Here is a 26,741-nt window from a genome sequence, read left to right as displayed (position 1 = left end):
TATCATCTGTGTGTGTGTGTGTGTGTGTGTGCACGCTCACAGCTGTGTGGAATATATAAAGTATATATAGGGCAGCAGTGACTGATGCTGCAGTGCCTTATGTAAGCTCAGTGAAGAACACCATCAGCACTATCATCTCCTCTCACGCTGCCAAGCTTACAGATGAATAATATCAGGAATATATATACGTTTTTTTCCTTCTCTCCACCTTTCTCTCTTTTATTAATGTGCTTAGCCACCCCATGCCCTCTCCCTCAGCCCTCTTGAGAAGTTTAAACTCCTGGTATTACTTCTTTCTCTCTTCTACCCAAACCTGTCTTTGCTACAGCCCCCCCGGCGCAGCTTCCCATACTTCTGTATCTTTGCTCTCTCCTCGTCTTCTTAGCTTTGCTAGCAGCATGACTGTTGGTTCAGCAGAGTTGGTTTAGTTGGTCTTGGGTGTTTCTTTTTTTTTTTTTTTTTTTTGTCGGTCCACTACTTTTGCTAAGATTGAAATATTTCAACAAACACTGGAAGGCTTCTTATGTAGTCAAACCAATATTTGTGGCGCCCAGAGGATAAACTGTCTGAGCTTCCTACAGCAGCATCAACAGGTCAAACAGGTCACCTGTCAGCAGCAAGTAGATGGAGGGGCAAAGGATGTTGTTCAGATATTCATGTCGTCCGACTTTGTTAGACAGCCCTTGTCATCGTGGTTACAGTGATAAGCTGGTCGTTGAGGCTGGTCGAGCCAAACAAGCCAGGTTAATGTGAGGTGCGTCAGGGGGTCAAGCGTCTGCCGGACGTGTCTTCACTTCTAGTGTGGTTTTGGTTCCTTTCTAGACAACAGAAATGAGAAAACAGTCACTTTCTAAACTGAAAAATTATTAAAACATATTAAAGTGGTTTATGTAACCGCTTCAATCTTGACTCATCATCTGCATAATGGTTTGTGGTTTCACAGCAGAACGGGGCTGATTTTAAGTAGCGACCACTGCCTGCCTTGGTATGAAAAATCAATATTCATCATATTGTTCCTGCATGGTCATGAGAGACGAGATACAACCAAGTGAAAGTAATTAAAACATTTTAGAAATCATGTAGTGTGAAATAAAACTAATTATTCGCTTTTTTACCACTCATGTAGACTGTAAAGAATTGGTATCACAGTTCGTGTTATTTAAAAGAAAAATCCATGAAGCAATATCACAGTTGGAGGACAGTCGATGTGTTCCAATATACACGTGCATCTGCGTTAGGACTGTTGGACAAATCAGTTCACTACCAGAACAACAAGCCGTTACTACCTGGTTATCACCGTGATATGGCCGTGTTATTGTTGGCTGTTTATTCACTTGTTTTTCTCTCCATCTCTTCTCCTCGACGTCAGGATTGGGTTTTCCTCACTCGCTTCTGCTTCCTCACAGACTTTGGACGTCTGGACTTCCGGTTCCGCTATCCAAAGGTAGGAGGATTTGCCAGACTGGCGTGGAGGTGTGTGTGTGTGTGTGTGTGTGTGTGTGTGTGTGTGTGTGTGTGTGTGTGTGTGTGTGTGTGTGTGTGTGTGTCTATGTGTCTCTTTAACTTGCATTTGCTGCATTGATTGTTTTCTTTCATTTTCCCACAGCCTGCCCACACTTTCTTCTTTGGTAGCATAAGTGGTTTACATGGTTTTTTAATTTATTTCACTCCCTTTCCTCGTAGTTCTCTCTTTTTACTTCCTCTTACCTCATCCAAACCGATGCCATCGTTCCTTCCCTCGTCTGTTCTCTCCTTCTTCCTGCGGCTCTTCCTGATGCACCAACCGCGGCCTCTTTTTTCCCCCTATCCCCTTCTTCCTCCTCCTCCCCGGTCTCTCTGCTCTCTCTTTCTGTCTTTTTTTCCCCTTCCCTTCTCATTTACTCATCCCTTGCTTTGCTGTTTTAGCCTGCAGACTCTGGAAACAGTTTTTGTCATTTAAATCTCCAGCTGTCTCACTGCCTCCTCTCTGATCTCTACACATCCCACACCTGCTTTCTACTTATCTCTCTGCTTTTATTTCTCTCTCTGTCTCTCCGTCTCTCCTCTGTGCAGTCTCGCTGCTGTCAGAACATATTGCTCTACTTTGATGACAGTTCTCAGTGGCCAGCTGTGTACAAGAGGCCCGAAAAGGTGAGAAACTGACACCAGCTGCATGATGGATTTTGACAAGACATTATTTAACAAGCTCTTCTCACTAATTCACATTTTTTTTAATCCTCACCTCACTTGTGCTGCTCTGACCTTTTAGGAATTTTTTTTTTTTTTTTTTTTTTCATTTTGGAGGCTTTTTGGTCACAAGCAATCTCAAGATTCAAGACTCCAAACCAAGGATGCCCAATGATATCGCCTCTATATCGGCAGATTTCGGGCCGATGTGCTGGAGTCTTTTGTCTTTCCTCATCAACAGTGATGAGGAAAACAACAATAAATGGATGATTAATGGGCTTTCCAAGTGTTTTAGGGAATGAAGAACGTTACTTTTACAAATTCACCATGTTTACATGTGATATTCAGTATGTCCAGAATGTGAACATCATATGACCTTGTCTTTTTGGAGATTATATCAACATTGATAAATGCAGGGGATAGGTTGTAGCTACTCCCTTAAAATGTCTATTTTCTGCTGGAAAACCAACAATACAACCATTTAGATAGAATTTATTTGGTCTTGCACTTAAGCACATTTAATTGTTAATTAAATAGATAAATTGCTTAGCAGATTAATTTGAGTGTATTTACATTTGCATTGGCTGAACCGCATAGGACAAAATATAACAATTTCATCTTCCCGCTGCTCCGCTCAAAATAATGGCGGATTAAAAGATATATGAAGAGTCAAACATTAGCTTAATGACTATTGTTTTATATTAAATCCAATTTCCTGGAGCATAAAGACAAAACATTAGAAAATTAGTCACTTTCTATAATTAGCAGGCAGTTACAGTGATGCCTATATTTGGAGAATCACGGCTGATTCTTCCTTCCACTGTCTATTCAATGTAAATTTAACAACCATAGAGAGAAAATAGATATAAAAATAAAAATAATACCACAGCGGTCCCAAACGTGTTTTACATGATTGTCAAATGAAAAATAAGATTTAAAACAGTGAACAAATTTTGGGAACTCACAAGTATGTGTTCCAGTATACACTAAACAACTCAAACCCAAGTTTTTACATTTACACGCCACAGAATGAATGAATATTAAAATTTTATGCGCAGATATTTTTAACTTTCCAGATCTGATCATGTAAGCTGTTGAGAAGCTTCCCGTCCTACTAAAGTCTGCAAATATGTGTGACATTCTTTTGTGTTCATGTACAGATTGTTAAATGTCAGACTTCCTGACAGATGCAAATCAGGTTACATTTGTCTGTGGAGTTTTGTCACTCTTTTCACGTTCCCAGTGTCAGACAGACCCACAAATGCATGGTGCATTTAAGTGCTGGTGGAAAACTGGGATGTTCTGTATTTTCTTGAATTCTTGTGTAACTTCATGGTGTGAAAGTGGTGTTTCTCAGTCGAATAGCTTGTCACAGCTCTGTAGTGCATTTTTTTTGTACCATCTATAGACCGTATATGCTGACACTTGTACAACTGTGTGGCCGATCAAAGATATTATCTGTGCAAAAACAAGCTTCTATGATAATCACATAAAACACATGAAAGCATTGTGACGTTGAAAGACAAATGTTTTTTTTGTTATGTCAAATACATTTGGTAAAGCACTTAAATCTCATTTACCCAATTCCTCACCATAAACCACGGATGATGAGCAAAGAAGAGACTTGAGCAAAAATGGGTCAATATAAAATTCAGCTGTCGGATAAAGTAGCAAAAATGCCCAACATCTGCTGATACATTAGCCTAGGTGCTACGAATAGCACTATATTTTATTTTCTCTCTACGAATAACATTTTACAGCTAAGGTCAGTAACCCTGGTCCCCCAGCAATCGCATTAACACCTAAACAAGGTTGTATTCTTGTATATATCAGCTAGGTCTATAGATAAAACATGATGTAGCAACATTAAATTGCTTTTGCAGCCATTGAACAATGGATAATGCATGTATTTATGCAACTATCTTTTCTAGACAATGTTTATATTCCTCTCACCCATTGTGCAGCCACACTTAACCTTCCCATTCTTATTTTATCAACATACAGCATCTGATGTATATCTTCCTATGCTAAATCAGGTTAGCTCAGCAAGATAAAAGAACAACACTGACAGTTTTCTTGGGCCAGGTTGTTATTCGGTGGAGTGTTCCTCTGACACATACTGCAGATGTGACATGAGATATTTCCAGTACAGCTACAAACATCACAACATTTCTCAGCTCTAAAAAAGATTCTGGTGTGACTTTCTCTGCTCAGAGGAATGCATGCCTGCTCGACTCACCAGGTTGCACTAATACTCAGCAGGCTAACAGGGTGAAATCAATCCGGAGACCAAATACAAATCTAAATTCTGCTTACAGCAGCTTCATTAGACCAGAAAGCAATGCAGCCACAATTTTAATTACATTTCAAATAAGAACACTGTACACTTTTAGGGTGGAAAAAGAATTAACCAGAGCCGACTATCACACGTTTGTGCATGACCTTGGAGCTAATTGAAAGTATCGAAGTGAAATTTACGGAAATAAAAAGAGACAAGTACAACAAACGTGACTTTTTTAAAATGTTTACTCGGTGTTGTCCTGCTTCTGATTCATCTGTGTCTGCTCCCGTCAGAACTGCTACCAGAAGGAAGCAGTGCTGAGGCCCGAGAACAACCAGGTCATCAACCTCACCACACGCTACACCTGGTCCGGCTGTGTGGTAAGAAAATACACGCAGATACACACACACACACACACACACACACACACAGGTTTGCATAGCTAACCTTATTAGGACGTTCCATTGACTTCCATTCATGTGAATATCCTAACCCAAGCCCTAATCTTAATCCTAACCCTAACCAATTCATGCCTAACCTCAACCTCAAGCTAACTGCAATTTACACCTTCAGTCTAACTTTGACCAGGTGTTCATAAATTAAGTTCTGCCGCATTAGGACCGGTCTTTGGTCCGCATGAGGAGTAGGGGTCCTGATCAGGTAGTGTTTATACCCGAAAAGATCTCCAAAAGATAACCAAACCAAGTACACATACACACACACACACACACACACACACACACACACGCTCCCATCAAAGCGTATTACAGTAATTAGCTGAACTCTACTGTCAGAATCAAAACCACTTACCACTTCATTTCTTGGAATTGAATTTTTGAACAGGTCAGAATAAATTCTCTGCAGGTCCTTGGAATGTAGGATTGGAAGATTGGTTTGGTACATCTGAACTCTGAAAGGTGATGTCATCTGTCAGTAGTTTTAGGAAATAACTGATGGAAAAAGCAAAAAAACAACAACAAAACACTTGGAACATAAAAAATGTTTTTTTTGTACATTTTGTCATTTCAAACAATATTTTCTAATTCGCCGTATCAAAATGTGTGAAAGAAATTTTGTCGGAAACACATCTACTGTGACAAGTATGGTCTTACAACACTCGTGAAACCTAGTTTGGTTTACATGAAGAACATTGTTGTTTTGGTTAACAAACTCTGCATCAACAGCAAACTCAGAGCTACCTAGGCTAGCTAGTGAGTCGCAGCCTACACTATACCCTGAAGATAGCCTGGATTGTAGAATGAGGCTGGTCTGTTTGCTTATTCTATGAATAGTTGTGAAGACACACAACATATATGTTACAATTTTCCTGTGTACAGCTTGGTGTAACCCTGATGGTATTTTGCAGAAGCACCATTGTTAAATCCTGTTAGCCCCACCATCGCAGTTATGATTAGCTTACGACAATACAAACAAGCTTGTGTTTTTCAACTGTAGCAGGGTGATGTCGTCTAGTTATGCAAAACAAACATCTGGCGCGCGCACACACACACACACATACACACACACTCAGAAATACAATGTTGTCGATGACAAGAAGCCACAGTGCTCCTGCACAAAACACAGAATCCCCCACAATCCAGTGCAGTGTTCCTAAAAAGAAACCAACCTTTGACCTCACATTGTGGTGATATTAATGTGTAATACACAATATGACTTTATTCCTTTTCATCCCCAGATGGCTGAACTCAGTTTCATCTTTCCCATGACATATTCTTTTGTTGTGCAGAGAAGGCCCCGAGATTTGCCAAAAAAAAGAAAAAAAGAAAAAGAAAACAAAAATAAACAGACACATCAGAGAGGGAAGGGGAGCTAATGGCCTGGAATGTGTTTTTATTGATTCACACATTTTCTCTGATGATGATGATGCATTCCTGTCAGACAGACAGATACATATAAACAAATATTTATGAACTATTTATATTGTCCTGGTACCACCCTTAAAACACCCCCTTTGTCTTTTCTCTAAAAGTAGCTTGTTTGCTTATCATATTAGGAAGTGTGACTGCCAGTGTGACTGTTGTTAGTGGATCTTGTTACCATATTACAGGCTATCTTGGGGTGTGAAATATGTTTCTATCTTCATATCTAAAACTAATTCGCTGTCTCTGCGGTAAAATGTGCCTCCTATTTGGATAACAGCATCGTCTCCTGCCTTCTCATATGTCTCCCAGGTGGAGGGAGATGGGAACGAGGAAGTTCTGAGTTGTGTGGGCGGCCGGAGTTTCCGCTCGGTGAGAGAGAGATGGTGGTACATTGCTCTCAGCAAATGTGGGGTAAGTGACCTCTGACCTCCCTCGCTATTCCTCTCTACGGGTGGTTTCCACGGTAACGCACCACATTATCGCACAGACTTATAACACTATGAATGTAGTTTTGTTTTCTACTGCTCTCATCATCGCTCCTTAGGGGGGTTGATTAAGCATCACAGCATCATTGAAGTTTTGCCTCTTTAAAACCCAAATGACTTATTTTAACAATTAAAAGCATCTTATTACATTTATATAGTCAAACAAGAAAACAGATTTTGGGTTTAAGCAGCAGTGTTGAAAGAGAAGCCAGTTACTGAGCCCGCCCCGAGGATGGCTCCGTGAAACGCTGGATGTTTTAAGGCTACTTTTAAATATTAAAACAACCCGAGCATAATTTCTGTGACTGTTTGTGCTTTTCCATTTGAGCTTTTTGCACCAGGCTACATTTCAAACTCTAGATATAATCTAAATAGGCACAAAACTGCAAAGAATGGCACAACTCCCTGTACAGCAAAGTGCAGCCACTCTTAATATCAGACTTTCTGCTTATTGATTAGTTCGCCTCAAGGACTTTTAAGCATTGTGTCATTTAATAATAGGACTTGGTTGTGCAGGAAGAAAAACAGCAAACTGATAGCTGCAGTGAGCTTGTTGCTGTGAGTCTGGATCGTTGGGTGAAGAAACCATCAGCTTGTGTAATGATGGCTCGGTGATGATGCATACTCCCACACCGAGGGCTTTTGTCAAGGATGATCCCAGATGTGTGTGTGTGTGTGTGTGCGCGCGCGTGTGCGTGTTCCAAGTGTGATGTGTTCTTTATATTTGTGGCTGAGAGAAAACAGAGAATAAGCAAGATTTCTGCTGAATGTGTTGGTGTGTCCCTGTGTAAACCTGTCTACTTCTGAGTGTTAACTTGTTAAAAAGCTCATGGAGTACCCTTGTAGTACTCGCGTAATACCCACATATTTCTCAAATGTAGTTCTGCATGTAGTACGTATTTAGTCCTGCATGCAGCAATTAGATAGTCCTGCATGTAGTTAGCTACTCATGTAGTCTTGCATGTGATCCTGCATACAGTATAGCGCTCATCAAGTACTCAAGGTTTACTTTCACATTCCTGCATTTAGTACTTGTGTGCTACACTTACAGTCCTGCAGGCAACGAGTGGTGACCCTGTGTGTCGTCGTGAGTGAGCAAGAGCATTTTTTCGGCTTGTTGGTTTGTTTGTGTACAGTCAGCTGAGGAGGGACGTGATTACAACAGATGCTTGCGGCGGAGTTTGGTTTAGTGTCACGCCAGAGTCCGCTGACAAACATGCAGCTTTATGCTGTTGGACTCAAGTAGAAAAGCTTGCCTCCATCCTGGGGACGTATGCACGCCGCGCCCAGCAGGCAATTTCCACTGCCTGTCTCTTGCTGCTCGCCTTCACGCCTGCCTTTTTCTTTCACACCTATCTGTCTTTCCTACCTCGTCGCTCACAATCTTTGGCTATGTCCGGCTCTCTTTCAACTCTGTCACCATGCTGTTACACACTCCACGCCAATTCATATTTAGTGCTCCTCTCTGTCAGCCTGTATCTCATTGTGTTTTTACTCATCTTCTGCCATCCCATCTCTCCCTCTTGCCATCTCACCAGTTTCATTTCTTCCTTGCCTCTCGCTCAGTCCATGCATTTTCTCTAAGCACCTTCACAGTTATCTGCTACCACATATTCTCTTCCCTTTGTTGTTGTTTTTATCCTCCTTTCCTTTCATGTGCTTTCCACCTGTGCTGCAGAGGTCTAAATCCATATCAGCTCCTAAGCCTTCATAACTCACAATCCCCAGATGTAGACCCGCTAAAATGTGAGGTTGATCATTATTTAACATACAGGCGATTGAGTGGAAACCTCAAGGCTGCAAATAATCATTACCTCTTCACGGGGGGATGAGAACGTTATTATAAATAAAATTCAGGTCATCAGAAATTACAGCGCAGGAGACCCCTGGCAGTCAGGATGAAGGATGAAGTCAATTATGAGAGGAACCTAAATTCACTACAACTCCTAGAAAGAGGACTCTTCTTCCCTAACATAGATGCATTTGTTTGTAATTAATCTGTATTTTACTTTTTTTTTTAAATTAAAAGCTTAACTCATGCAGTTTGCAGAAACATATTGTGTTTATTTCTATTTTTTTGTCCCAGTATCCTAATTGGTAACATTAGTTGAACTGATTAGAAACTGAAAAGGCGAGGAGTGAGGCAGTTGTCAGAGGGTTAGTTTATGTGGTGATTATCCTCCTGGTTTCTCAAACAGATGTTAGGAAATGGAAAACTTTGATTAGCTTTAATCAACTTCTTATCACAAGCAGGACTGCTGTTAATGGAACACAATGACCTCCGTAGGGAACCAAGATGCACTGAAATTAGAGCGGCTGTTGATGGTCATCAAGATGGCACCTTTGCAGATAAAACGTGAAAACGCAGCGTCTGTTTTTTTTGTTTAGAAGGACTCGATGCACTGAAATACAAGAGGGGGGTTACCGTGTCTGCTTTACTAGAGACTACTGCTCTTACTGAAACAGTTTGGCAAAAAAACAACTGGTCAAAGGTGAAACATTTAATAGTAAAAAGTAAAGAAATAGTATTGTAGCTTTGAGAGCTGCCGGGGTGGGTCCTGAGATGTCTCTACTGCTGCTCCACGACCGTGAGGTGTTCCAGCATTATGGAAGCGAAACATCAGTGAAGGGTGGTCCCGGACTGATGACTCTGCAGCTGTCCAGCAAGTAGCAGGGCCAAGCAGGAAGCACTTTATCTGTGCTTCAAGCTAGCATTGACGGGAGCTAACCTGGTCCCGTTGATAGCTGTAACATTTGGATAAAATGAGGTGTACACCCTTTCCTGTGCCATATACAAACTTCTGCTTGACTTTCTTCCACAGTCTCCACTGTGCATAGTCAATATGGCTATACATAATGGGTACACTGTTTTTAAAATCACACAATCTCTCCAAAAGGACTTGCTAACACAGCTTAATCCACTCAGCTTCATAACATTCATAATGTCCAGATTAGGGCTCGTACGATTCGATTATTCAAGATAGATAGCAGAGGGCTAACCAAAAGTAGCTGTCTCAGCTGCTCTCCATACACATGTAAACTTCCATGCTATCCTTCATCTGTGACCTTATCTCTGTGTACTTAAACACCCTCGCACCCTTTGGAAAGTACTGTATGAGGGAATCTTTGAGGTGGGAGTAGAAAAGCAAGAGTTCCAGGAAGGCTGATACAGTCTTGGCAGAACATTGGAATCAGTGTGGGAGGGGTGGGGATGTTTTGGTGAAGATGTTAAAATCTTGGACTGTTGACCGCACTTTGATGGAATGTTGGACTGTAAATGTGTCATGCCTGCTACTCGTTTGGTCAAAGAAGGATTTAGTGACCCATCAGGTTGTTCTAGTGCTTGAGTATGGTGATACTGAGAAGTATAAAGAGTTTAGGTACTATAGCTTTAATTGGAGAAAGTGCACTCCACTGAGCTGTAATGTACCGGAGACACCAGCCAGATTGTCTCCTGATGCCTCACACATTTCACTCCACTTAATATCAAACATTAGATATAGATCCAAGTTATGATAAACATCCAAACCAGCAGTGACAAATGGACTTGATGTTGTAGTGACTCATAACTATTCCATAAGCACCCTTCAATGTGAAATGATAAGTACTCAAAACATAAATCAAAGTCCACTCAATATTTCATCACCTTCACTTCACATCCTCCATCGAGAGAGGTTGTAGAAATCCAAGATCACATCAGATCATATTAAAGAATGTAGAACAGAGTCAAGAGGTTTTAGTGCTACCTTCCAATGCTGGAACTCTTTGTGAAATGTTCTTACACACCCCAAGTCCTTTTTAGCCCTCAGTTTAGTCCTACAGTCTAAGTTACTGCTTTGTGTCAACCATTTGTAGCTGGAGGTGTGTGTGTAGTTCTTAAGGAGTCCCGTCACTCAGATGACCAGATGAAAACATCTGAAACACAGAAAAATGTGAATGAAATTTGGAATTACTTTTACAGATGCTTACCTCAACATTGGAAACGTCTGACAGGGTAACTTTATTTTATTGAGAGAAAATAAAAATGCAAATACAGGGATGCGCATTTTATTTGTTTGTATTGTGAAAAGATTATCAGTGTTACCTTCTGGATTACAAACTGATTTGCTTTGACTAAAAAAAGAATCATTAATTTTCCCATCATGCTTCTTCAGAGGACAAGATGTTGAGTTTCCTCTCACATCAGAAGAGGTGGCTAAAGCTCTCATTTGAGAAAAGGATTGAATCGTTTGTCAATATCATAAATAATTTTGTGGCCTCTGGCTTGCACGCCTCTCCAACCTTGACCCTGTCAAACACTTCGGGAGGATTTAAAAGCTCTGAGACATCAGGGGTCAACCTCACCACATTGGAGCAAGTCCACCCAGCCAGTTGGTAAAATCTTCTGAATGGTCCTGGAAGATTTTACAACTCAGGGTTTTGGAACGACTTGTTAAACAATCAGGCGTGGGTGTAGGTTCCAGGTGTCCAGTGTACCTGACTTGTCTTACTGCAGCTCTCAAATGAGATGCCCTCAACTGTGACACCGCAGAGGTCAGATCCACATGCTCGGGGACTCTCAAAAGTCCTTATCTGTTGCTCAGGGGAGCACAAAGTGTTCAAGACTTCAACGGTGGTTCACAGTGTGATGTATCAGTAAAGTCTATCAAAGGTCAAGAATGGCTTTAACTACCTGACAACAACGACCCAACCTGTCCAGCGACTTCATATTTGTCCCGGGAGGTCCTGCTACTTCTTCCCTCATCTATTCTTTTCTTTTGCAAAAATTTGATTTCCCTCCTGGTACCTGCTGCTGTTTCTTCATTCTTGCATTCTTTTAACTGTTTTTTAACCTTTTCTATCTCTGCATCCATCACTCTCTTCATCTCTGTCTCCTTGCTCGTTGTGTCTGTATTGATTTTGTGGCAGTGCACGCTCTATGCTTCTCAACCATTTTGATAGAGAGTGAGATGGAGTCTCTGGCTGCCAAATGAAATCAAAGTCTTTCTCTCTGTGTCTCTCTCTCTCTGTATCCATCTCTCTGACTCTCTCCCTCTCTCTCTCTCCTCTCTTTCTCTCTCCCCCTCTTCAGTCACTCCACCGCAGTAAGCGCAAACTCCATGGGCTTTGAACTTGTGTTTGTTAAAAGAGCTCTCTGTGCACTGATTGTCAAGTCATCTCTGTCCACAGACTCTTGTTCTCTCCTTGGCAGACACTCCCCCCCCCCCCCCCCCCCCCCACATAACCCCCATTTCAGTTTGATCAAAAAATTTACATTCCATTAGCGGGTTACCACCACACAGGTATTCCTCTGTACACACCCGCATACTCTCTCTGTATGCTGTCTTTCATAACATGCCACGAGCAATTATAACACAGCAATAAACAATTATAATGAGTGCAATTAATCATTGATAAGTGTGTCATGCCATTTATCAATAATTGAATACAAGAATCTTCTGTGTTCAAATCCGAGAAAACCGTTACTATGGATACGATCCACCCGTCCATCCTTCCTGTTCATCTGGGTCATCTTCACATTGGCAGCACAAGAGGCCGAGCAGTCTAGATTCTCTTTCCTTCCTCCACAGCTGCCTGGAAGCGTGGCTGACTGACAATATGGCACAGTTACACACAGCACTTACACCAACAGTGTGTTCCTCCCTCCCTCCCTCGCTCCTTCCATCCCGCCCTCCTGTCACTGGGAAGGTTGGAAGAAATCTGGGCTCTATTACATGAAGTTACGGTCGTGCGCAATGATTTTAATGTTTAAACTAGATTTTAAAAGGGGTGCTGAAACATGGAAGAGCAACCATGACATCCCTGTGTGAGGATTAGTAGAACCTGCTGCAAAAGCTGAAAATCAGTGAGCTTAGAACAGCAAACCTATCTCATGACCAGCAGCATGGAAGCAGCCTCAGAGCTCTTAGATCATGACATGTTGCTGCTTTTATTTTCAAGCAGTGAGAAGAAAATAAAACATTTTCATATTGTTTTAGATCACCAAACAGAATTTTTTTTGCACTCTAAATCTTTGTCTACCAACTTGTAATGGGGAGGAGCAAAAGGTCAGACTCACCTGTAACCTGCGTGGTGTAGACTAGCACAGTGTGGCACCTGACTGGAATCATAAAGTTTAGAGGTTTACTCCCAGGACAGCATCCACCCGCCGGCTATGGTGGGACTGGCGTTTTTCGTCTAGACATCAGCCTGAACATTTATTTTTCACTCAGACTTTTTTTATTTTTAAAACAAACACTATCATTTATTTATTTTCCACGTTACATCTGATGTCAGCATTGTCAGGAGGCAGCATGATTGTCCAGAGACTTTGGGCCCCTGTAATCCCAGGGATTACCAGCAGGTCAATTTTTTTCCACATAGCTGGAGGTACTGGCCTTGGCAACCCACACACACACACACACACGCACACACACACACACGCACAAGGACAATAATTTGGTGGCGAAAGCTATTGAACTTTAGTGCAGATTTTGAACATGCAGTATTAAAAACTGCATTCCTTTGCAATTAAAGTATTTTTATCGTAACCATCCTGCTGGGTGCTGGCCCCGCCCAGGCCGCAGGTTTTCTTCTTTAAATGACATTAGTTCAGTGCTCATTCACCAGGATTCTATGCTATTTGATTATGTTAAGTGAGATATTACATATTCTTTGTGAGTAGCCCTGTGCTTCGCAAAAGGTCCTGCAGCTTTCTATGTTTTCACCCCCCCCCCCCCAAAAAAAAGAGAAGAAACCCTAAAATATTCCTGCTTTCTGCCATTAGGGCCATCAGCATGCAGATTTGTCTTGTACAGATTTAAACATCAATGGAAATTGTGCACAGATCACAAAGACTTTCATGATGTAACATTCATTTTTAATCTCACCTGCTCCATCTCTCTCTCTCTCTCTCTCTCTCTCTCTCACACACACACACACACACAGGGCGATGGCTTGCAACTGGAGTACGAGATGAAACTGACCAATGGCCAGTCGTTCTGGACGCAGCATTTCTCTGCAGACGAGTTTGGTAAGAGTGATTACACAAAAAGAGAGATTATGGGATGAATTGCTGATGGCACAAGCCAACACCACTTAGCACGGCCAATAAAGCACACTGAACTGAACAAATTACAATAATGAAGGGACGGCTGAATGAATTAATGATGATAGATGAACTGAGAGGAAGAGATGAAAAGAAGAAGATGCCCCAGTAGCTTCTAAATGAGTCACTCCTGCATCTCCCACTCTGTTCCTACTCTAACTCCTCCTCTGTCACATACCTGGCCTGCTGTATATTTCATTCTTTTTCCATGCCTTCTCCTCCTATTTCATCTTCTTTCCTCATCATCTCCTCTGAAACCACTTTTCTCACCGTTTCCCACGTTTCTTCCTCATCCAATATTCTATTTCACCCCACTGCTTTCCAATCCATCTCTACTTTATCTCAGGAATCTTGGAGACGGACATCACCTTCCTGGTCATCTTCTCCATGGTGTTCCTGCTCTCTTGCTACTTTGCCTGTAAGTACTTATGAACAGGGATAATTTATGCTGCCTTCAAAGCCCAGCCAGTCATAAAGTGCCCTTTTCCTCAGCTCTATTATAAAATTGACATGTCTTCTTGATAGAAAAGGAGTACGTTCTCATGTTTCCCCAGTTACGTAAAGGTGCGCCATGTGAATATTTCCTCGGGGGGCTTTGGAGTTCAGCAGAGCAGAACATAGATGCAGGAGTGAGAGGATGACGAGAGGGAGGTTGGGTTTTCGTGTAAAGGTGAATGGTTGAGTGGAGAAGGTAGCGGTAGCCTTAAGGTCAGTGAAGCGAATTTGTCACATGAAGGTCAGAGCTCCAATAACCTGCAGTAGCTGAACATAAGAGCCCAGAGGAAAGACTGTCATCTCCTTCTTGCTCCATGTAGGCACGAGTGTGTATTCTCTCTCCTCTGTCTTCCACTCTCTGAAATGGTTCTATTCAACAACAACACCAAAAAAAAAACATAATTTCCCAGTTTAACCTAGTTCAGTAGTTCCCCCACTTTGGCTTGTAATCCCTTTGAAAAAGCAATACCTTTGTGTGAAAAACAGCAGTGCTGGCCTGGATTGATATACAGTTAATACTAAAATGTGTCTAAGGTCAGTTTTTAAATACATTTTCACTTTAACCGTCACCATCTCAAAAACAGGAAACATGTCAACATGGCAACGCACATTGATTACGAAGAGTTTGCTCACCAATGAGGAAGCATCTCCTCAGTCGTCTGCAGTGGTGTAGTTTTGCAGAGATTGATGTTGATGGTGTGGCAGCTAAAGTCAACCATCCATGCGTCCATCTTCTACTGTTTATCATGTTAAGGGTCACGGGGGGGCTGGAGCCTTTGGGCGAGAGGCAGGTTCACCCTGGACAGGTCACCAGTCCATCACAGGGCCAACACATACAGACAGACAACCATTCACACTCACAGTCACACCTACGGTCAATTTAGAGTACCAATCAGCCTCGTCCCCTCTTGATGTCTTTGGACTGTGGGAGGAAGCCGGAGTACCAGAGAGAACCCACACAGGCACAGGGAGAACATGCAGACTCACACAGAAAGACCCTGTGATGGAGCTGGAACTCGAACCTGGAACCTTCTTGCTGACCACTGCACCACCGTGCCACCCTAAAGTCAACCAGTGCAACTCATTCATTCCAACAGCTGAAGTGCAACGAGCACAGTGATATGTTTCTTGTGCTTACTGAGGCAATTTGAACAATTCTTTCACCTTTTGTAAATCGTACAACACAAAATCGGTTAAATCCTAAATTGGGTGTGAAAAATGTGATTTCTTTTTTTTAGCACACACCCACACACACACACATATACATATATACATATAATATATATATATATATATATTACAGGGTACCACTTTATAATAATCTCTTATCATTATTATTAGTCATTAAGGGGTTTATTGTAAGTGGTTCCTGATAGTATAGTACACTGTGGTGTAAGTATTGTACAGTAGAGCATTTGACCAAAACGAAGCTTTAATTGAGCTCAGGACAGATGTTTCTGTTAATTACCAATGTCCTGACAATCATTTACATGTAGAAATACGAGGGTTGCAACGGTTTACGGTTTGAAACCGAACCGTACGGTAGGCCCTGCACGGCTCACACACACTGAGACAAAGAAAAGTAACAACAAAAAATGTTATGACGAGCGGAGGGGTGGAGAGACCGGAGCACCGGCTTCATTCAAATCTGCGGTGGGGGGGACATTTCGGTTTCCCTGTAAATTTTAACGACGAGGGAGAGAAAAAAGTGGACAAAAATAAAACTACGTGCGAGCATTGCTCCGCGCTAGTCCCCTACGCTAATGGGAACACTTCCGACATGCGTCAGCACCCAGAGGTACTGCTACTACTTAATGTAAGCTAAATAATAGCTAAGGCTAATTATTGTCATAATTTAGTTTTCTTAAAAGCAAAATAAAGGGAGTCTTTTGGGAAGTCAGACTTCTTGTTTTCTATGCAAAACACGAACCGAAACCATGATCCCGAACTGAACCGTTGCACCCCTAAGAAATACACAGGAAAACACAAAAACAGAGACGAAAACTCCCCACAGAATAAATCTGTTGCGGCTCGGTCTGCCATTTGGCCTCCCCTGCGTGACAGCTGCTGGGGAGTTGCGTAACCGGCAACAAGGGCGGGTGAAGCGCATGTCGTGACACACCTGCAGCTCATCTGCTCATTACTCACCTGCATCTAATCAGCGCCCTCTGGCTAGTATAAGTTTGTGGGCCTCCCAGTCCTCAGATGCGAGTTTGCCCTGAAGAACACAGACTAGTTCCCTCAGTCTTCGCTGCCCTGCATTTTTCCTTGGTGTCAATCCCCCGATTTGGTTAGTGCTGTTTGAGTTCAGACCCCAAAGGAACCGTTTTGAGTTTTTGTTCCTTAAAGGAACACTGAAGTATTAAACCCTCGCCAGTTAGGCAATCTTATCTGTTGTCTTGTGTTGTGCTGTTGGGTTCAGTCTACAAACCCTAACAAAATCAAGCTGATCACCCTGATAAAACAAAGTGATAGAACTGCACTGGTGTTACTCAGTGAAGCAGAATACTCTACATTTAACTTGAACAAGAGTAATACACATGCCAGTGGAGACACACAACTCCACAAAAAAAATCCTTTCTTTGATGAGTTCTTTTCAGCTCATCCATAACCCAAATGAAAACAGCATATTTTGGAGATTGATTTAACTCTAAGTGCTGCCGGTGGATGCAAACTACATTTCAAGTATGTTGCTCACGCCGGAGAGAATTTCTTAGTCTCGTTCTGCACAATAAAACCACCAGCAAATGCTCCATTTGTTCTAAAGAGAAAATATACTGCTGGTAACAGGTACTGGGAGGGGTGGAATGCCACGGATGGGCACTAGAAGCTGCCATGAAGTGCTTTATGGCCATGTTACATTCCACCAATACAGCATTTAAGTGCTGCTATTTATAATCTTAATGGAGAATGGAAATAATTAGTTTTATAACAGCTCAGTCTGCGTTTGACCCAGGAGTTAAATGCTCACTTTTAGAGTGAAGGATATTTTTTCTTCTCGGATTGTTTGACTTGAAGAGCTCTTTTGGAAACGAATGGTTGCGAGCATCTTAAATCCATATGACCGTCTTGACCGCCTCTCTGCTGCTGTTGTTGCTTTTTTTTTTTTTACGATTTGGAATCCACCACCTCCGCTGAACACAACACTAGTTTTGTTACCCAGTTAATGCCGATGGTTGCATTTGCCAAGATTTTTTAGGTATTTTTGTGTACGATCTCTGCTGCCACCTTCAATATAATGAAGGCACTCACCGTTTAAAAAGAAATGTCATTTGAAAAATTTAGCAGCGACAGACGCACCGGATAATCTGAGAACGTCCTGTCAACATGTTTTTACAGGACTATTCATCGGTTTGTGAAAGCAGTTCCAATAAAAGTGTTGACACTGGAGTCTTGGGATCATCTGGTGTTCTTGAAACAGACGTTGCTTCTGAAATGTTTATTTTTCCGATGACCACAAAACACGGCGTTAACCTCCATTTTATTGTTGTAGAGGAGGAAAGCACATCTGATTTAATCAAAAGGGAATCTGAATTAACAAACATCAAAATCAGACTAAATTCTTCATCTTGACCTTTGAGACGGCCATTAACAACACAACCTCACCAAAGGGTCGGTGTAGTAGCTGCATTTTCACTTTCAGCCGTATCACTTCAGCTTCCTCGGTCCAGTCATCCTAGAATTGTAGATCTGAATTTCCTTTTCTCAAAGCTCTTAAAAGATTCATTGCTCATGTTGGTTTAAAAGCCGAGATTGGAAGATCAGATGCCAAGGTCAAGGAGAAAGCTTCGGTTTCATTTCAAATAACATGGAAAGAAAATGGAATGTGTGTGTTTTATCTTTGAGTGGATAAGTTTAGGAGAAGCATAGTCCTTGCTTTTCTTGCAGAAGTATAATGAAGTGCAAATACTGTACATCTAAGGTGATTTTACTAGGATTGGGAGGAGGCTTTGAGTGAACCCCTGAAGCATATTTGCTGTGTGTTGTGCATGTGTGTGTGTGTTGCTTCTGTCAGATTCATCTAAGTCTGTACTTTGGCACAAAGTTTTTATTCATTTGCATAAAGCAAAAGAACCGTGGAAAATGGAAAAATCCCAATAGAATTTTTTTTTCATTGCTAAAATTAAATAAAAGATAATTCAAAAATGGAAAAAGGCAAATACTGATTCAGTGTAGTTATAATTTTATAACCCAAAGAAGCCAGAGGAGGACCAGCACCTGACCACCAAGGTTATAGAAGGAAGCCGGGAGTGTTTTTATGACCCGACCTGAGCTTGTAAATATTCCCTGGTTGCTACTGCTGTTTATAGGAGTGTTTTGGTAGTAAAATATCCTGCTTAAATACACATTAAAATATTTCCTGAGATTATGGGGGAAGACGAGAGAGAGAGAGAGAGAGAGAGAGAGAGAGAGAGAGAGAGAATGAATCGAAAGGTGGACGCATACTAATTGTCACTCCCTGCTTTATCTGGCACCTTCTCTTGTTCCTCTACCTCACTCTCCGTATCTCTCTCGCTCTGCTCTGCCATCTGTTAGCATAGCTCCATCCTTTTTATCTGTATCCCCCACCAATACACACACACACACACACACGCAGACCTCATCACCTAATTGTATTTTTTTCATCCCTGCAGACAATTTGAAGGGACGACAGCTTCTTCATACAACCTACAAAATGTTTATGACAGCGGCAGGTGTGGAGGGTAAGAGATACGCGTCTCATATAGGCTCTCTCTCTCTTTCAGTGCACGATGACAACCAGCGTCTTGCACGGCTGCAGCATCTCATACCTTAATCCACACTTGAAGAGCTGAGATATTATCACCCCTATTATGAGAACTATTGAAAACAGCCGTGCAGCGCTACAGTGTTCAGTAGAGCATGCTGCTACTGATGAACGCCCCCTTACTTGTCTCATCCTCTCCTCTCCTTTTTTATTCCCCCCCTTATCTTGCTTTTCGCTTGCTTGTCCCCTCTCCAAATCCCTTCTCCCTCTACAACCCATTCTCTCCATTTTTTATCTCTCTTTTCTTCTCAACCCTTCCCTTTTTTAATCCCTTTTCCTCGTTCCTCTCCCCTTCTCCCTCACCCTCTGCTTGTTATTATCTGCCCGTCTCATTTGTTCAACTTTACCCCTCAAAAAAACTCTTCTGTTTTTCATATCCTCTACTTCTCCTCTTCTCTTTCTCCTTCTCATCCTCTCATCTTTACTCTTCCATTTCTCCTCTTGTGCCATTTCTCTCTCTCCTCTCTGCATCTTCTCCACTCGGCAGTGCTCAGCCTGTTGTTCCATTGTGTCTACTGGGGCCTGTATGCAAGAGATGGAGTTGGCAGCGGCAGCCTGAAAATACTCGGTGAGTTCTTCTCCTGCATCAGTCAACCACTGACTGACAGTTTCTCTGCGCTGGAAAATCACTCTCTGCCTGAGCAGAATGAATGAGTGGATGATGATGGATGGATGTGCGGGTGAAGAAGTGTAATAGCTGGTTTGACGGGCATTGGAGGCATCCTGTGTGTGTGTGTGTGTGTGTGTGTGTGTGTGTGTGTGTGTGTGTGTGTGTGTGTGTGTGTGGGGTGACCTGATTTTATCTTCTTCCTCAGATATTACACATTCAGAAACCACACAACCTAATTACCCCTTGTGTCTTCTCCTTCTCACTTTCTCTTTCTTTCTCCATCTCTCCAGGGAAATTACTGTTCTCCATCAGTTTCTTGGTGTTCCTCCTGATGCTCATATTGCTTGGCAAAGGTTTTACTGTCACCAGGTAGGGGGTTTGCAGTTTTTATTATTTTCCTACTTTTCCTCATGTAGGTACATGTATTTGTGCTAGCTAACCTTCATTGTGTTGATGGGCTGCTGAAGTGTCTCATTCTCAGACCTTCTAAGGGCGTCTTCACACCGGCCCTTCATTTTGGTCTAGTTGAATTGAACTTACAGCTACATTTTTGCTGGTTTGAAACCCGCAGCCACACTTGCAGCATGTGTACCAGATGGACTTGGCCCTTGCTGAAGAGGTGGTCTGCTTACAAACCAACTGTGGTAATGTTTGTCGGTTGTTTGAACAGGATTTAAACTCCATTGGGGCCAACTACTTGTTGAATTTTGAGCTTTGGTATCCAGGTGGGCTCAGCATTTTTGGATGCAGCAGAGCGTGTAGACGGCAGCAGTTTATGCTGTAGAAAAAAAGATATGCAAATCAAGTTGAGAAAACAGTCACCCCTTTCACATCTGACCAGTAAAAATTCTCCAGTGGTTTGTAGTGATACATTGAAGCTTGCTCATCCACGTGCAACAAACAAACAAACCAAACCAAGAGGAAAATGTTTTTGACAAATAGGTTTATGATGAAATGACCTCAAGGTGTGAACCTTTCCAACGCTTGATGCCGACATTGTCATGTGTTAGAGTTGATTTTGAGCTCGCGAAAATGTGACAAAGCTGAAAACGCGAAAAATGGTAATAATTTAATTCACATCATTTGTAATGTAATTTCACTTTTTTTTTTCAAATGGATTTGAATCTGTATCCAAAAAAAAAGTGTTGTTCAGTAAATGATATGGAAGTCAAGTATTCATTATATGCAGGAAAGACTCTGTCAACAGCGTGTGGGTAGGAATCATGTAGAATAGCCTGCACAAGATGACCTAGCGTTCTTCTTTGCCTGCACATCAACATGTCACTGCAGACCACATTGGAACGTCTTGGTTTTTTTAAATTTCAAACTCCCATTATTGAACTGGAAAAGCCAGCCAGCAGCTCTTAAATGTTGCTGAACACCTGCCAAAATCTCACCTCAGGTTAAGGTGAAAATGACGCTATGCAGTCATTCACTTTTTTTGAAAGTCTAAACAGCTTGTTAAGTGGCCGTGTACACAGCTCTGAATGGTGAGCGGTGATGAGTCATCATCTCAACTGCTGCTTGTTGTCGGAAGATTGGACTGTGCTCACTGGATACTCTCCACACTGGTAACCGATCTTGCAGTATTTAAGCCGGCCTTTTCATCTCAGGATTAAATTCTCCTCTGGGTTGACAGGATTCTGCGATCTGTTGGATTTATGAAACCGTCTTAAAACTCCTGTGAATAAACTTAAACTGCATTTCCATCAAGCTCACAACTTGATTATTTATGTCCAGTCGCTGATATGTTGACAGTTTGGAGATGAATACCGGACAGCTTTGATGTGTTGTCTCTGATGAGTGGTGATGAATTAGTCTGTGCGAAAGGATGTTTGAAATGCGGATGAATGCTAAATGCTGACATGCTCTCATTTGGTGACTGCAGCTGCTAAGACATGAGTGTGGGCAGTGTTTGTTTATTTATTTATTTATTGCAGCTTGTCCTGATGGGTTTTTTGGCTGTTTTTTGAACTATAAACTCATAGTTGAGCGTAACTCTTCTGACTCCCTTCTGACTTCCTGCTTTTATTGGCCTATAAAAACCATAAATGGATGGTCTTACATGTCCTTCCCTCCATTGTCTGTTTATCTCTATATTCTATTTTGTTTCTTATCTTGCTCTAACTTTTGTGTGACCTCGGACCTTTTGTGTCATTGTGTGTGTGTGTGTGTGTGTGTGTGTGTGTGTGTGTGTGTGTGTGTGTGTGTGTGTGTGTCAGGGCAAGAATCAGCCACAGCGGGTCAGTTAAGCTGAGCATCTACATGACGGTCTACACAATCACCTACGTCATCCTCTTCATCTATGAGGCAGAGGTGGAGTATCTCACACTACATTACCCACAGAGCCTTTCATTTTTGATTATCACAGCTGAGACTTGACACGCGGGTCAGACTAAAGACAATCCCACAGGATTTGCTGCTAAAAGTAGAGGCAGTTAGAGAGTTTAGATGCAGAACAATCCAAACTCCTCAGAGCTGTGTGGTGTACCTTTAACCACAGCTTGGAGGAGGCCCAGCCACCAGAGAACCCCTGAGTAGTTTCATACTTTGTCACATTGGCGTTGAAACATACCTTTATTAATATTTTATTGGGAGGCGATTCACCCATGCGCTTGTATTTGCCATAATTTTTTCCAGTTGAAGAGAACTGGAAGCATCGTTTCCGGTGCTGGACAGAATTTATCTGAGACGGGTGTGTTAGCCACCGTATTTGCCTCCTTTCAAGCAACAACAAGCAGGCATTTAGAAATCCTCAGACTTCAGATGTCTGGTGTCGCCAGACTTAGATAAGACAAGAAAATGTCAAATTTAGAAAAAAAAAAAACAGATCACAAATTCCTCAAGGATCAATTTACAATAATACAAAGACAGAAGGAAGGAGCAGAGATTCAAGTGATTCTTTACAATTCATTTCACGACATAATATTTAAGCTATAGACACCAATCAACTCTGTGTTCCACTTTCCTGTTCGACATTCCCGTTTTATTTTATTTTCTGTAAAGATGAGCGCTCAAATAAGAATAATAATTGAATAATCATTCCAGTCACACTGTAAATCTAAATAGAAAGGGCCTTGAAGTCTGTTGACTCAAGTGGAAGGTAATTCATTAATTAAAAATTATTCACTTTGGGCGCTCAAATGTTGGAGAAGCTACAGCTTTTCTATAATGTCATGTTAATTGAATAGTTTTGGCAATAGAATAGACAGAACAAACCATCGGCCTGGCTTCTGTGAAATTGTCGTGAATATTTTCCACTGTTTACTGACAATTTTTTTTAAATACCAAAACTTTTATCTTAGTATGAAAACTGGGTACCAGAGTTCTCACTTGACGCAACTTGACGAAGTATCTGTAATCGTATTAAATCTCCCCTCTGCTTGTTAAATAATCTCATGAATATTCATGCTCGAGCTGAGCCTGTCTCGTCCTGTGATGCTTTCATATACTGCCAATGATGAATATGCATCAATACAAACATAAGAGTATAGAAATTGCTTGATGTGTTTCAAATTTTGGATCCCGACTGGAACAAGAAGAAGCTGCTATAAATATTGTAAACCTACCTTACGTTTGCGGTGCTTCTCACCATATGGCTTTACAGTATGCGTGCACTTTTTCGGTGGGGTTGTCTTACTGAACAGCTACTGTGGGATCCATTTTTTAATTATACTGCACCTCTATGTTCTGTATGTACAGACAGACAGAGACTGCACCCCCTGTGATATTAACTATGTGAGCTTATGAATTAATAATGCTCAGGAGTGGTATATATTCATGCATCTCTACATGCTACCGTGAATCCAGCACAGTGAGATGTAATGATGTACATTTAGGGACAGTGGATTACAGTCTTTGAGTACAGCATGGTAATGACCCAGTGGGAATGGTGCAATGGAAGTATCCGAGCTATATTTAAATTTAGAGCCTTTAGCCATCTCTCACACTGCAATATGTGGCTCTGAAGCAGTGTAATTTATCTGGCGCCTGCCCTCTTACATGCTCCCTGCTATTAAAGAGCTAAAAACTCAAGGGAGCTCCTGCTAAAAATAAGCCAAACTAGGTTACAATTGGAAGTGAGATGAAGACTTGAAAGTGTCTCTGCTACTGGGCCTGCAGTTGGGAATCCAACTTGCCCTGGCTGGTTCCACTCTGGGTTGTCAGACCTATGCATTATGTAGCAAAGGTAACACTGTATGGTCCAAGCTATCCAGTCACTGGACTGTGAAATGCAATCTATAGTGTCTGCGGAGGCAAGCACGTGTGTACACTCATGAACACGCACGCCAGTGACCTAGATGGAAAAAAGATGTGTCAATGTCAAGGAGTCACAATGCTTCAAGCTGAGCTTTGGCTCAGCCATGTCAGAGCACCAGCTGAACCGCAAGTAATTAGGGCACAGACCACAGCGTGCAGCTGAGTGAATCAGTGCCTCTCTGAGTAAGAAACTTGTTTAGCGTGTGTATTGATTTTGGTTTGCATGTCCCTGTGCCAGTTCTTTGACCCAGGTGAAGTGCTGTATGCTTACGACAGCCCTGCAGGCTACGGACTGATGGGCCTGCAGCTGCTGGCCTACGTGTGGTTCTGCTACGCTGTGCTGGTCTCTCTGAAACACTATCCAGAAAAACAGCCTTTCTACGTCCCTTTCTTCACCACATACACACTCTGGTGAGACCTTCCCAGCCTCCAAGCACTGCCCCAGCAGCAGATAAATAGTGCCGAAGTGAAAAGCGGGAAAAAAAACACACATTTCTCAGTTTGAGGTCTTTTCAATTTGAATAATTTATGCATCTCTGTAGGAATGTGCACACGATAGCTGATGCTTTACTAATGAAAGTTGTTTATTTTACACTACCCCTCTACTACATGGTGGGCTCCACCTCTGTGCTCTGCTCACGCTGTAATTGTAGTCGAGCAAATGATTGCTCGAGGAAAATGCCTATTTTTCAGCTGATAATGTCTCTTCTATTACAATAATTTATGCACCCATATATCGGCGAGAGATAGTTTCAAGCTTTGTACCGAAAATAACAGTTATTCCTTTTAATAAACTGGAAAGAAAATTTACATCCACTGCTCAGCTTCTCTACACTTCACTCACTCTGTATAATAGCGTGCGTTGGAAATGAGGGGCATATTACAAAGAATATGATCTCTATATTCTTCTCTTTGCTACCACTATCTGCCGCCTCATTATCTTCGCCTCTCCTCCCCTTCCATTCTTATCTTTCACTACGCTTTATATGTACTTCTGCTCTCTCTGCCTCTCTCCTCTCCCCGTCGTTACACTAAATCTGCTCCATTGTCCGCAGGTTCTTTGCAGTGCCGGTGATGGCTCTCATCGCAAACTTCGGAATTCCTCGCTGGGCCCGGGAGAAGATCGTCAACGGCATTCAGCTCGGCATCCACCTCTACGCTCACATCGTCTTCCTTGTTCGTAGCTCCGACACACACATGCTCGCGCAGACCTTTGCACTATTACATAGTTCACATTATTCAGGAGTCGTTATTGCGGCTGTCAGTCATACATTATTCACTCTCCTTGAGTCACTACCGCTTCATGCTGATTGTCTCCTCCACACATCATTATCTACATCTCCCTCACCTTCGACACATTGTTCTTTACTAATGGGCCTTACTTCTCTCTTACTTTTAATTTCATATTCCTGCTCAGTGCATTCATTTCCAATCTCTGCTTCTTATTTGAACCTTAGGAGCTCTAGCAATGAGGTAGATGCATTCTAACAATATACATACTACACTGTTTACCTCGTTAGAAATAATAGAAATATGACATCGGACAGAAATATATCTTGTCCTCCTTTTATCTCTTAGGCTATTACCAGACCTTCAGCAGCAAATAAAAACTTCCCATACCATGTCCGGACATCCCAGATTGGGATCCTGCTCTCCAGTCCAAAAGGCGGGGAAGGGGCCGAGAGCTTCCCTCATCATGCCTACGGGAATAGCTCCTTCCTGGGAGACTCGCAACCCAACTTCACTGAACTGTTCTCCATCCAGTCAGTAAGTCCGACTTCAGTTAGCGTGTTTGGATAAATCCCAGGTTTAAGCTTTAAGTGACACAACACAAAAACATGACAGAAGTGATGAGGTCTGTTTCAGATTATGGGAGAATTATTTTTACCTCTTCCAAGGAGATAATGTGATGACATCACTGCCACTTGTCTGTTTGCAGGATTATTTAATACGTGTGGAAGCATTTTGATGAAATTTGGTAGTTCACAGAATTTAAATTGAGGAAAAATGAATATGATTTTGAAATTAATCCAGATTTGGACAGGATGACATCTTATTACCTAGGCAGAGGTACGAGCTCTCTGAGGACCTTCTAGTTTATATCAATATTTTAGTGTAAAATGTCTGTCATATACTGCAAAACTCATCTTTTTTCAATAGGATGTGACCAAGGGACCCAAAAGAAGAACCAGATATCAGTACTAGACTGGAGATGTTCAATACACTGCTTTTTTCATTTTATTGCCTCCAATATTTTTCATGTTGTTTGTTTGTTTGTTTGTCGTTCGTGGTTCATGTGATGACAGGAACCCAGAAATGTGGAAGTGCAGTAGAACTTCGGCTGAAATTCATTTGCTTGTGGTAACCTAAAAAACCCATTTTTTTAGATACAGCGGATTACATTTTGGGATCCTTAAATCTTCATATTACCTTATTGCAGGTATTTCTGCTCTTAATCCTTTCCAGTTAATTCATTCATTCAATCTGTGAACTTCTGAACAAGTGATGTAAATGCAAGACCAGAAACAGCTTAAAGATTAATATGAGCACCAGAATAGAGTTACGGATCAGTTTTTGTGTGTATGTATTGCCAGCTCAAACTTTTCCTTATCAGCAGTGTCAAATGTAATTAGATCCAGGCTGTGCCTATTTCTCCTGATACAATGCAAACTGCTGTCTCATCTAAGA

At 41.8% G+C, this 26,741-nt stretch overlaps 1 protein-coding gene across 1 annotated transcript in view; it reads left to right on the top strand.

Annotated features, from left to right (window-relative positions):
- The window catches only part of tmem145 (transmembrane protein 145), a 42,161-nt gene that overhangs the window by 11,790 nt on the left and 3,630 nt on the right, over positions 1–26,741 (top strand). Inside the window, exons 2-14 of the mRNA XM_086218089.1 lie at positions 1,370–1,444; positions 2,053–2,130; positions 4,741–4,827; positions 6,640–6,741; positions 13,743–13,827; positions 14,249–14,320; positions 19,032–19,100; positions 19,671–19,751; positions 20,084–20,162; positions 22,016–22,109; positions 24,292–24,464; positions 25,109–25,229; positions 25,632–25,820. Of these exons, the coding sequence (XP_086074215.1) occupies positions 1,370–1,444; positions 2,053–2,130; positions 4,741–4,827; positions 6,640–6,741; positions 13,743–13,827; positions 14,249–14,320; positions 19,032–19,100; positions 19,671–19,751; positions 20,084–20,162; positions 22,016–22,109; positions 24,292–24,464; positions 25,109–25,229; positions 25,632–25,820 (1,305 nt within the window). The remainder of the gene's footprint in view (positions 1–1,369; positions 1,445–2,052; positions 2,131–4,740; positions 4,828–6,639; positions 6,742–13,742; positions 13,828–14,248; positions 14,321–19,031; positions 19,101–19,670; positions 19,752–20,083; positions 20,163–22,015; positions 22,110–24,291; positions 24,465–25,108; positions 25,230–25,631; positions 25,821–26,741) is intronic.

This window comes from Aulostomus chinensis, chromosome 11 (genome assembly GCF_037954235.1).
Source record: "Aulostomus chinensis isolate RoL2024-O1b breed Wild chromosome 11, RoL_Achi_v1.0, whole genome shotgun sequence".
Lineage (NCBI taxonomy): Eukaryota > Metazoa > Chordata > Actinopteri > Syngnathiformes > Aulostomidae > Aulostomus > Aulostomus chinensis.
This window is presented reverse-complemented; position numbering and strand designations above follow the sequence as displayed.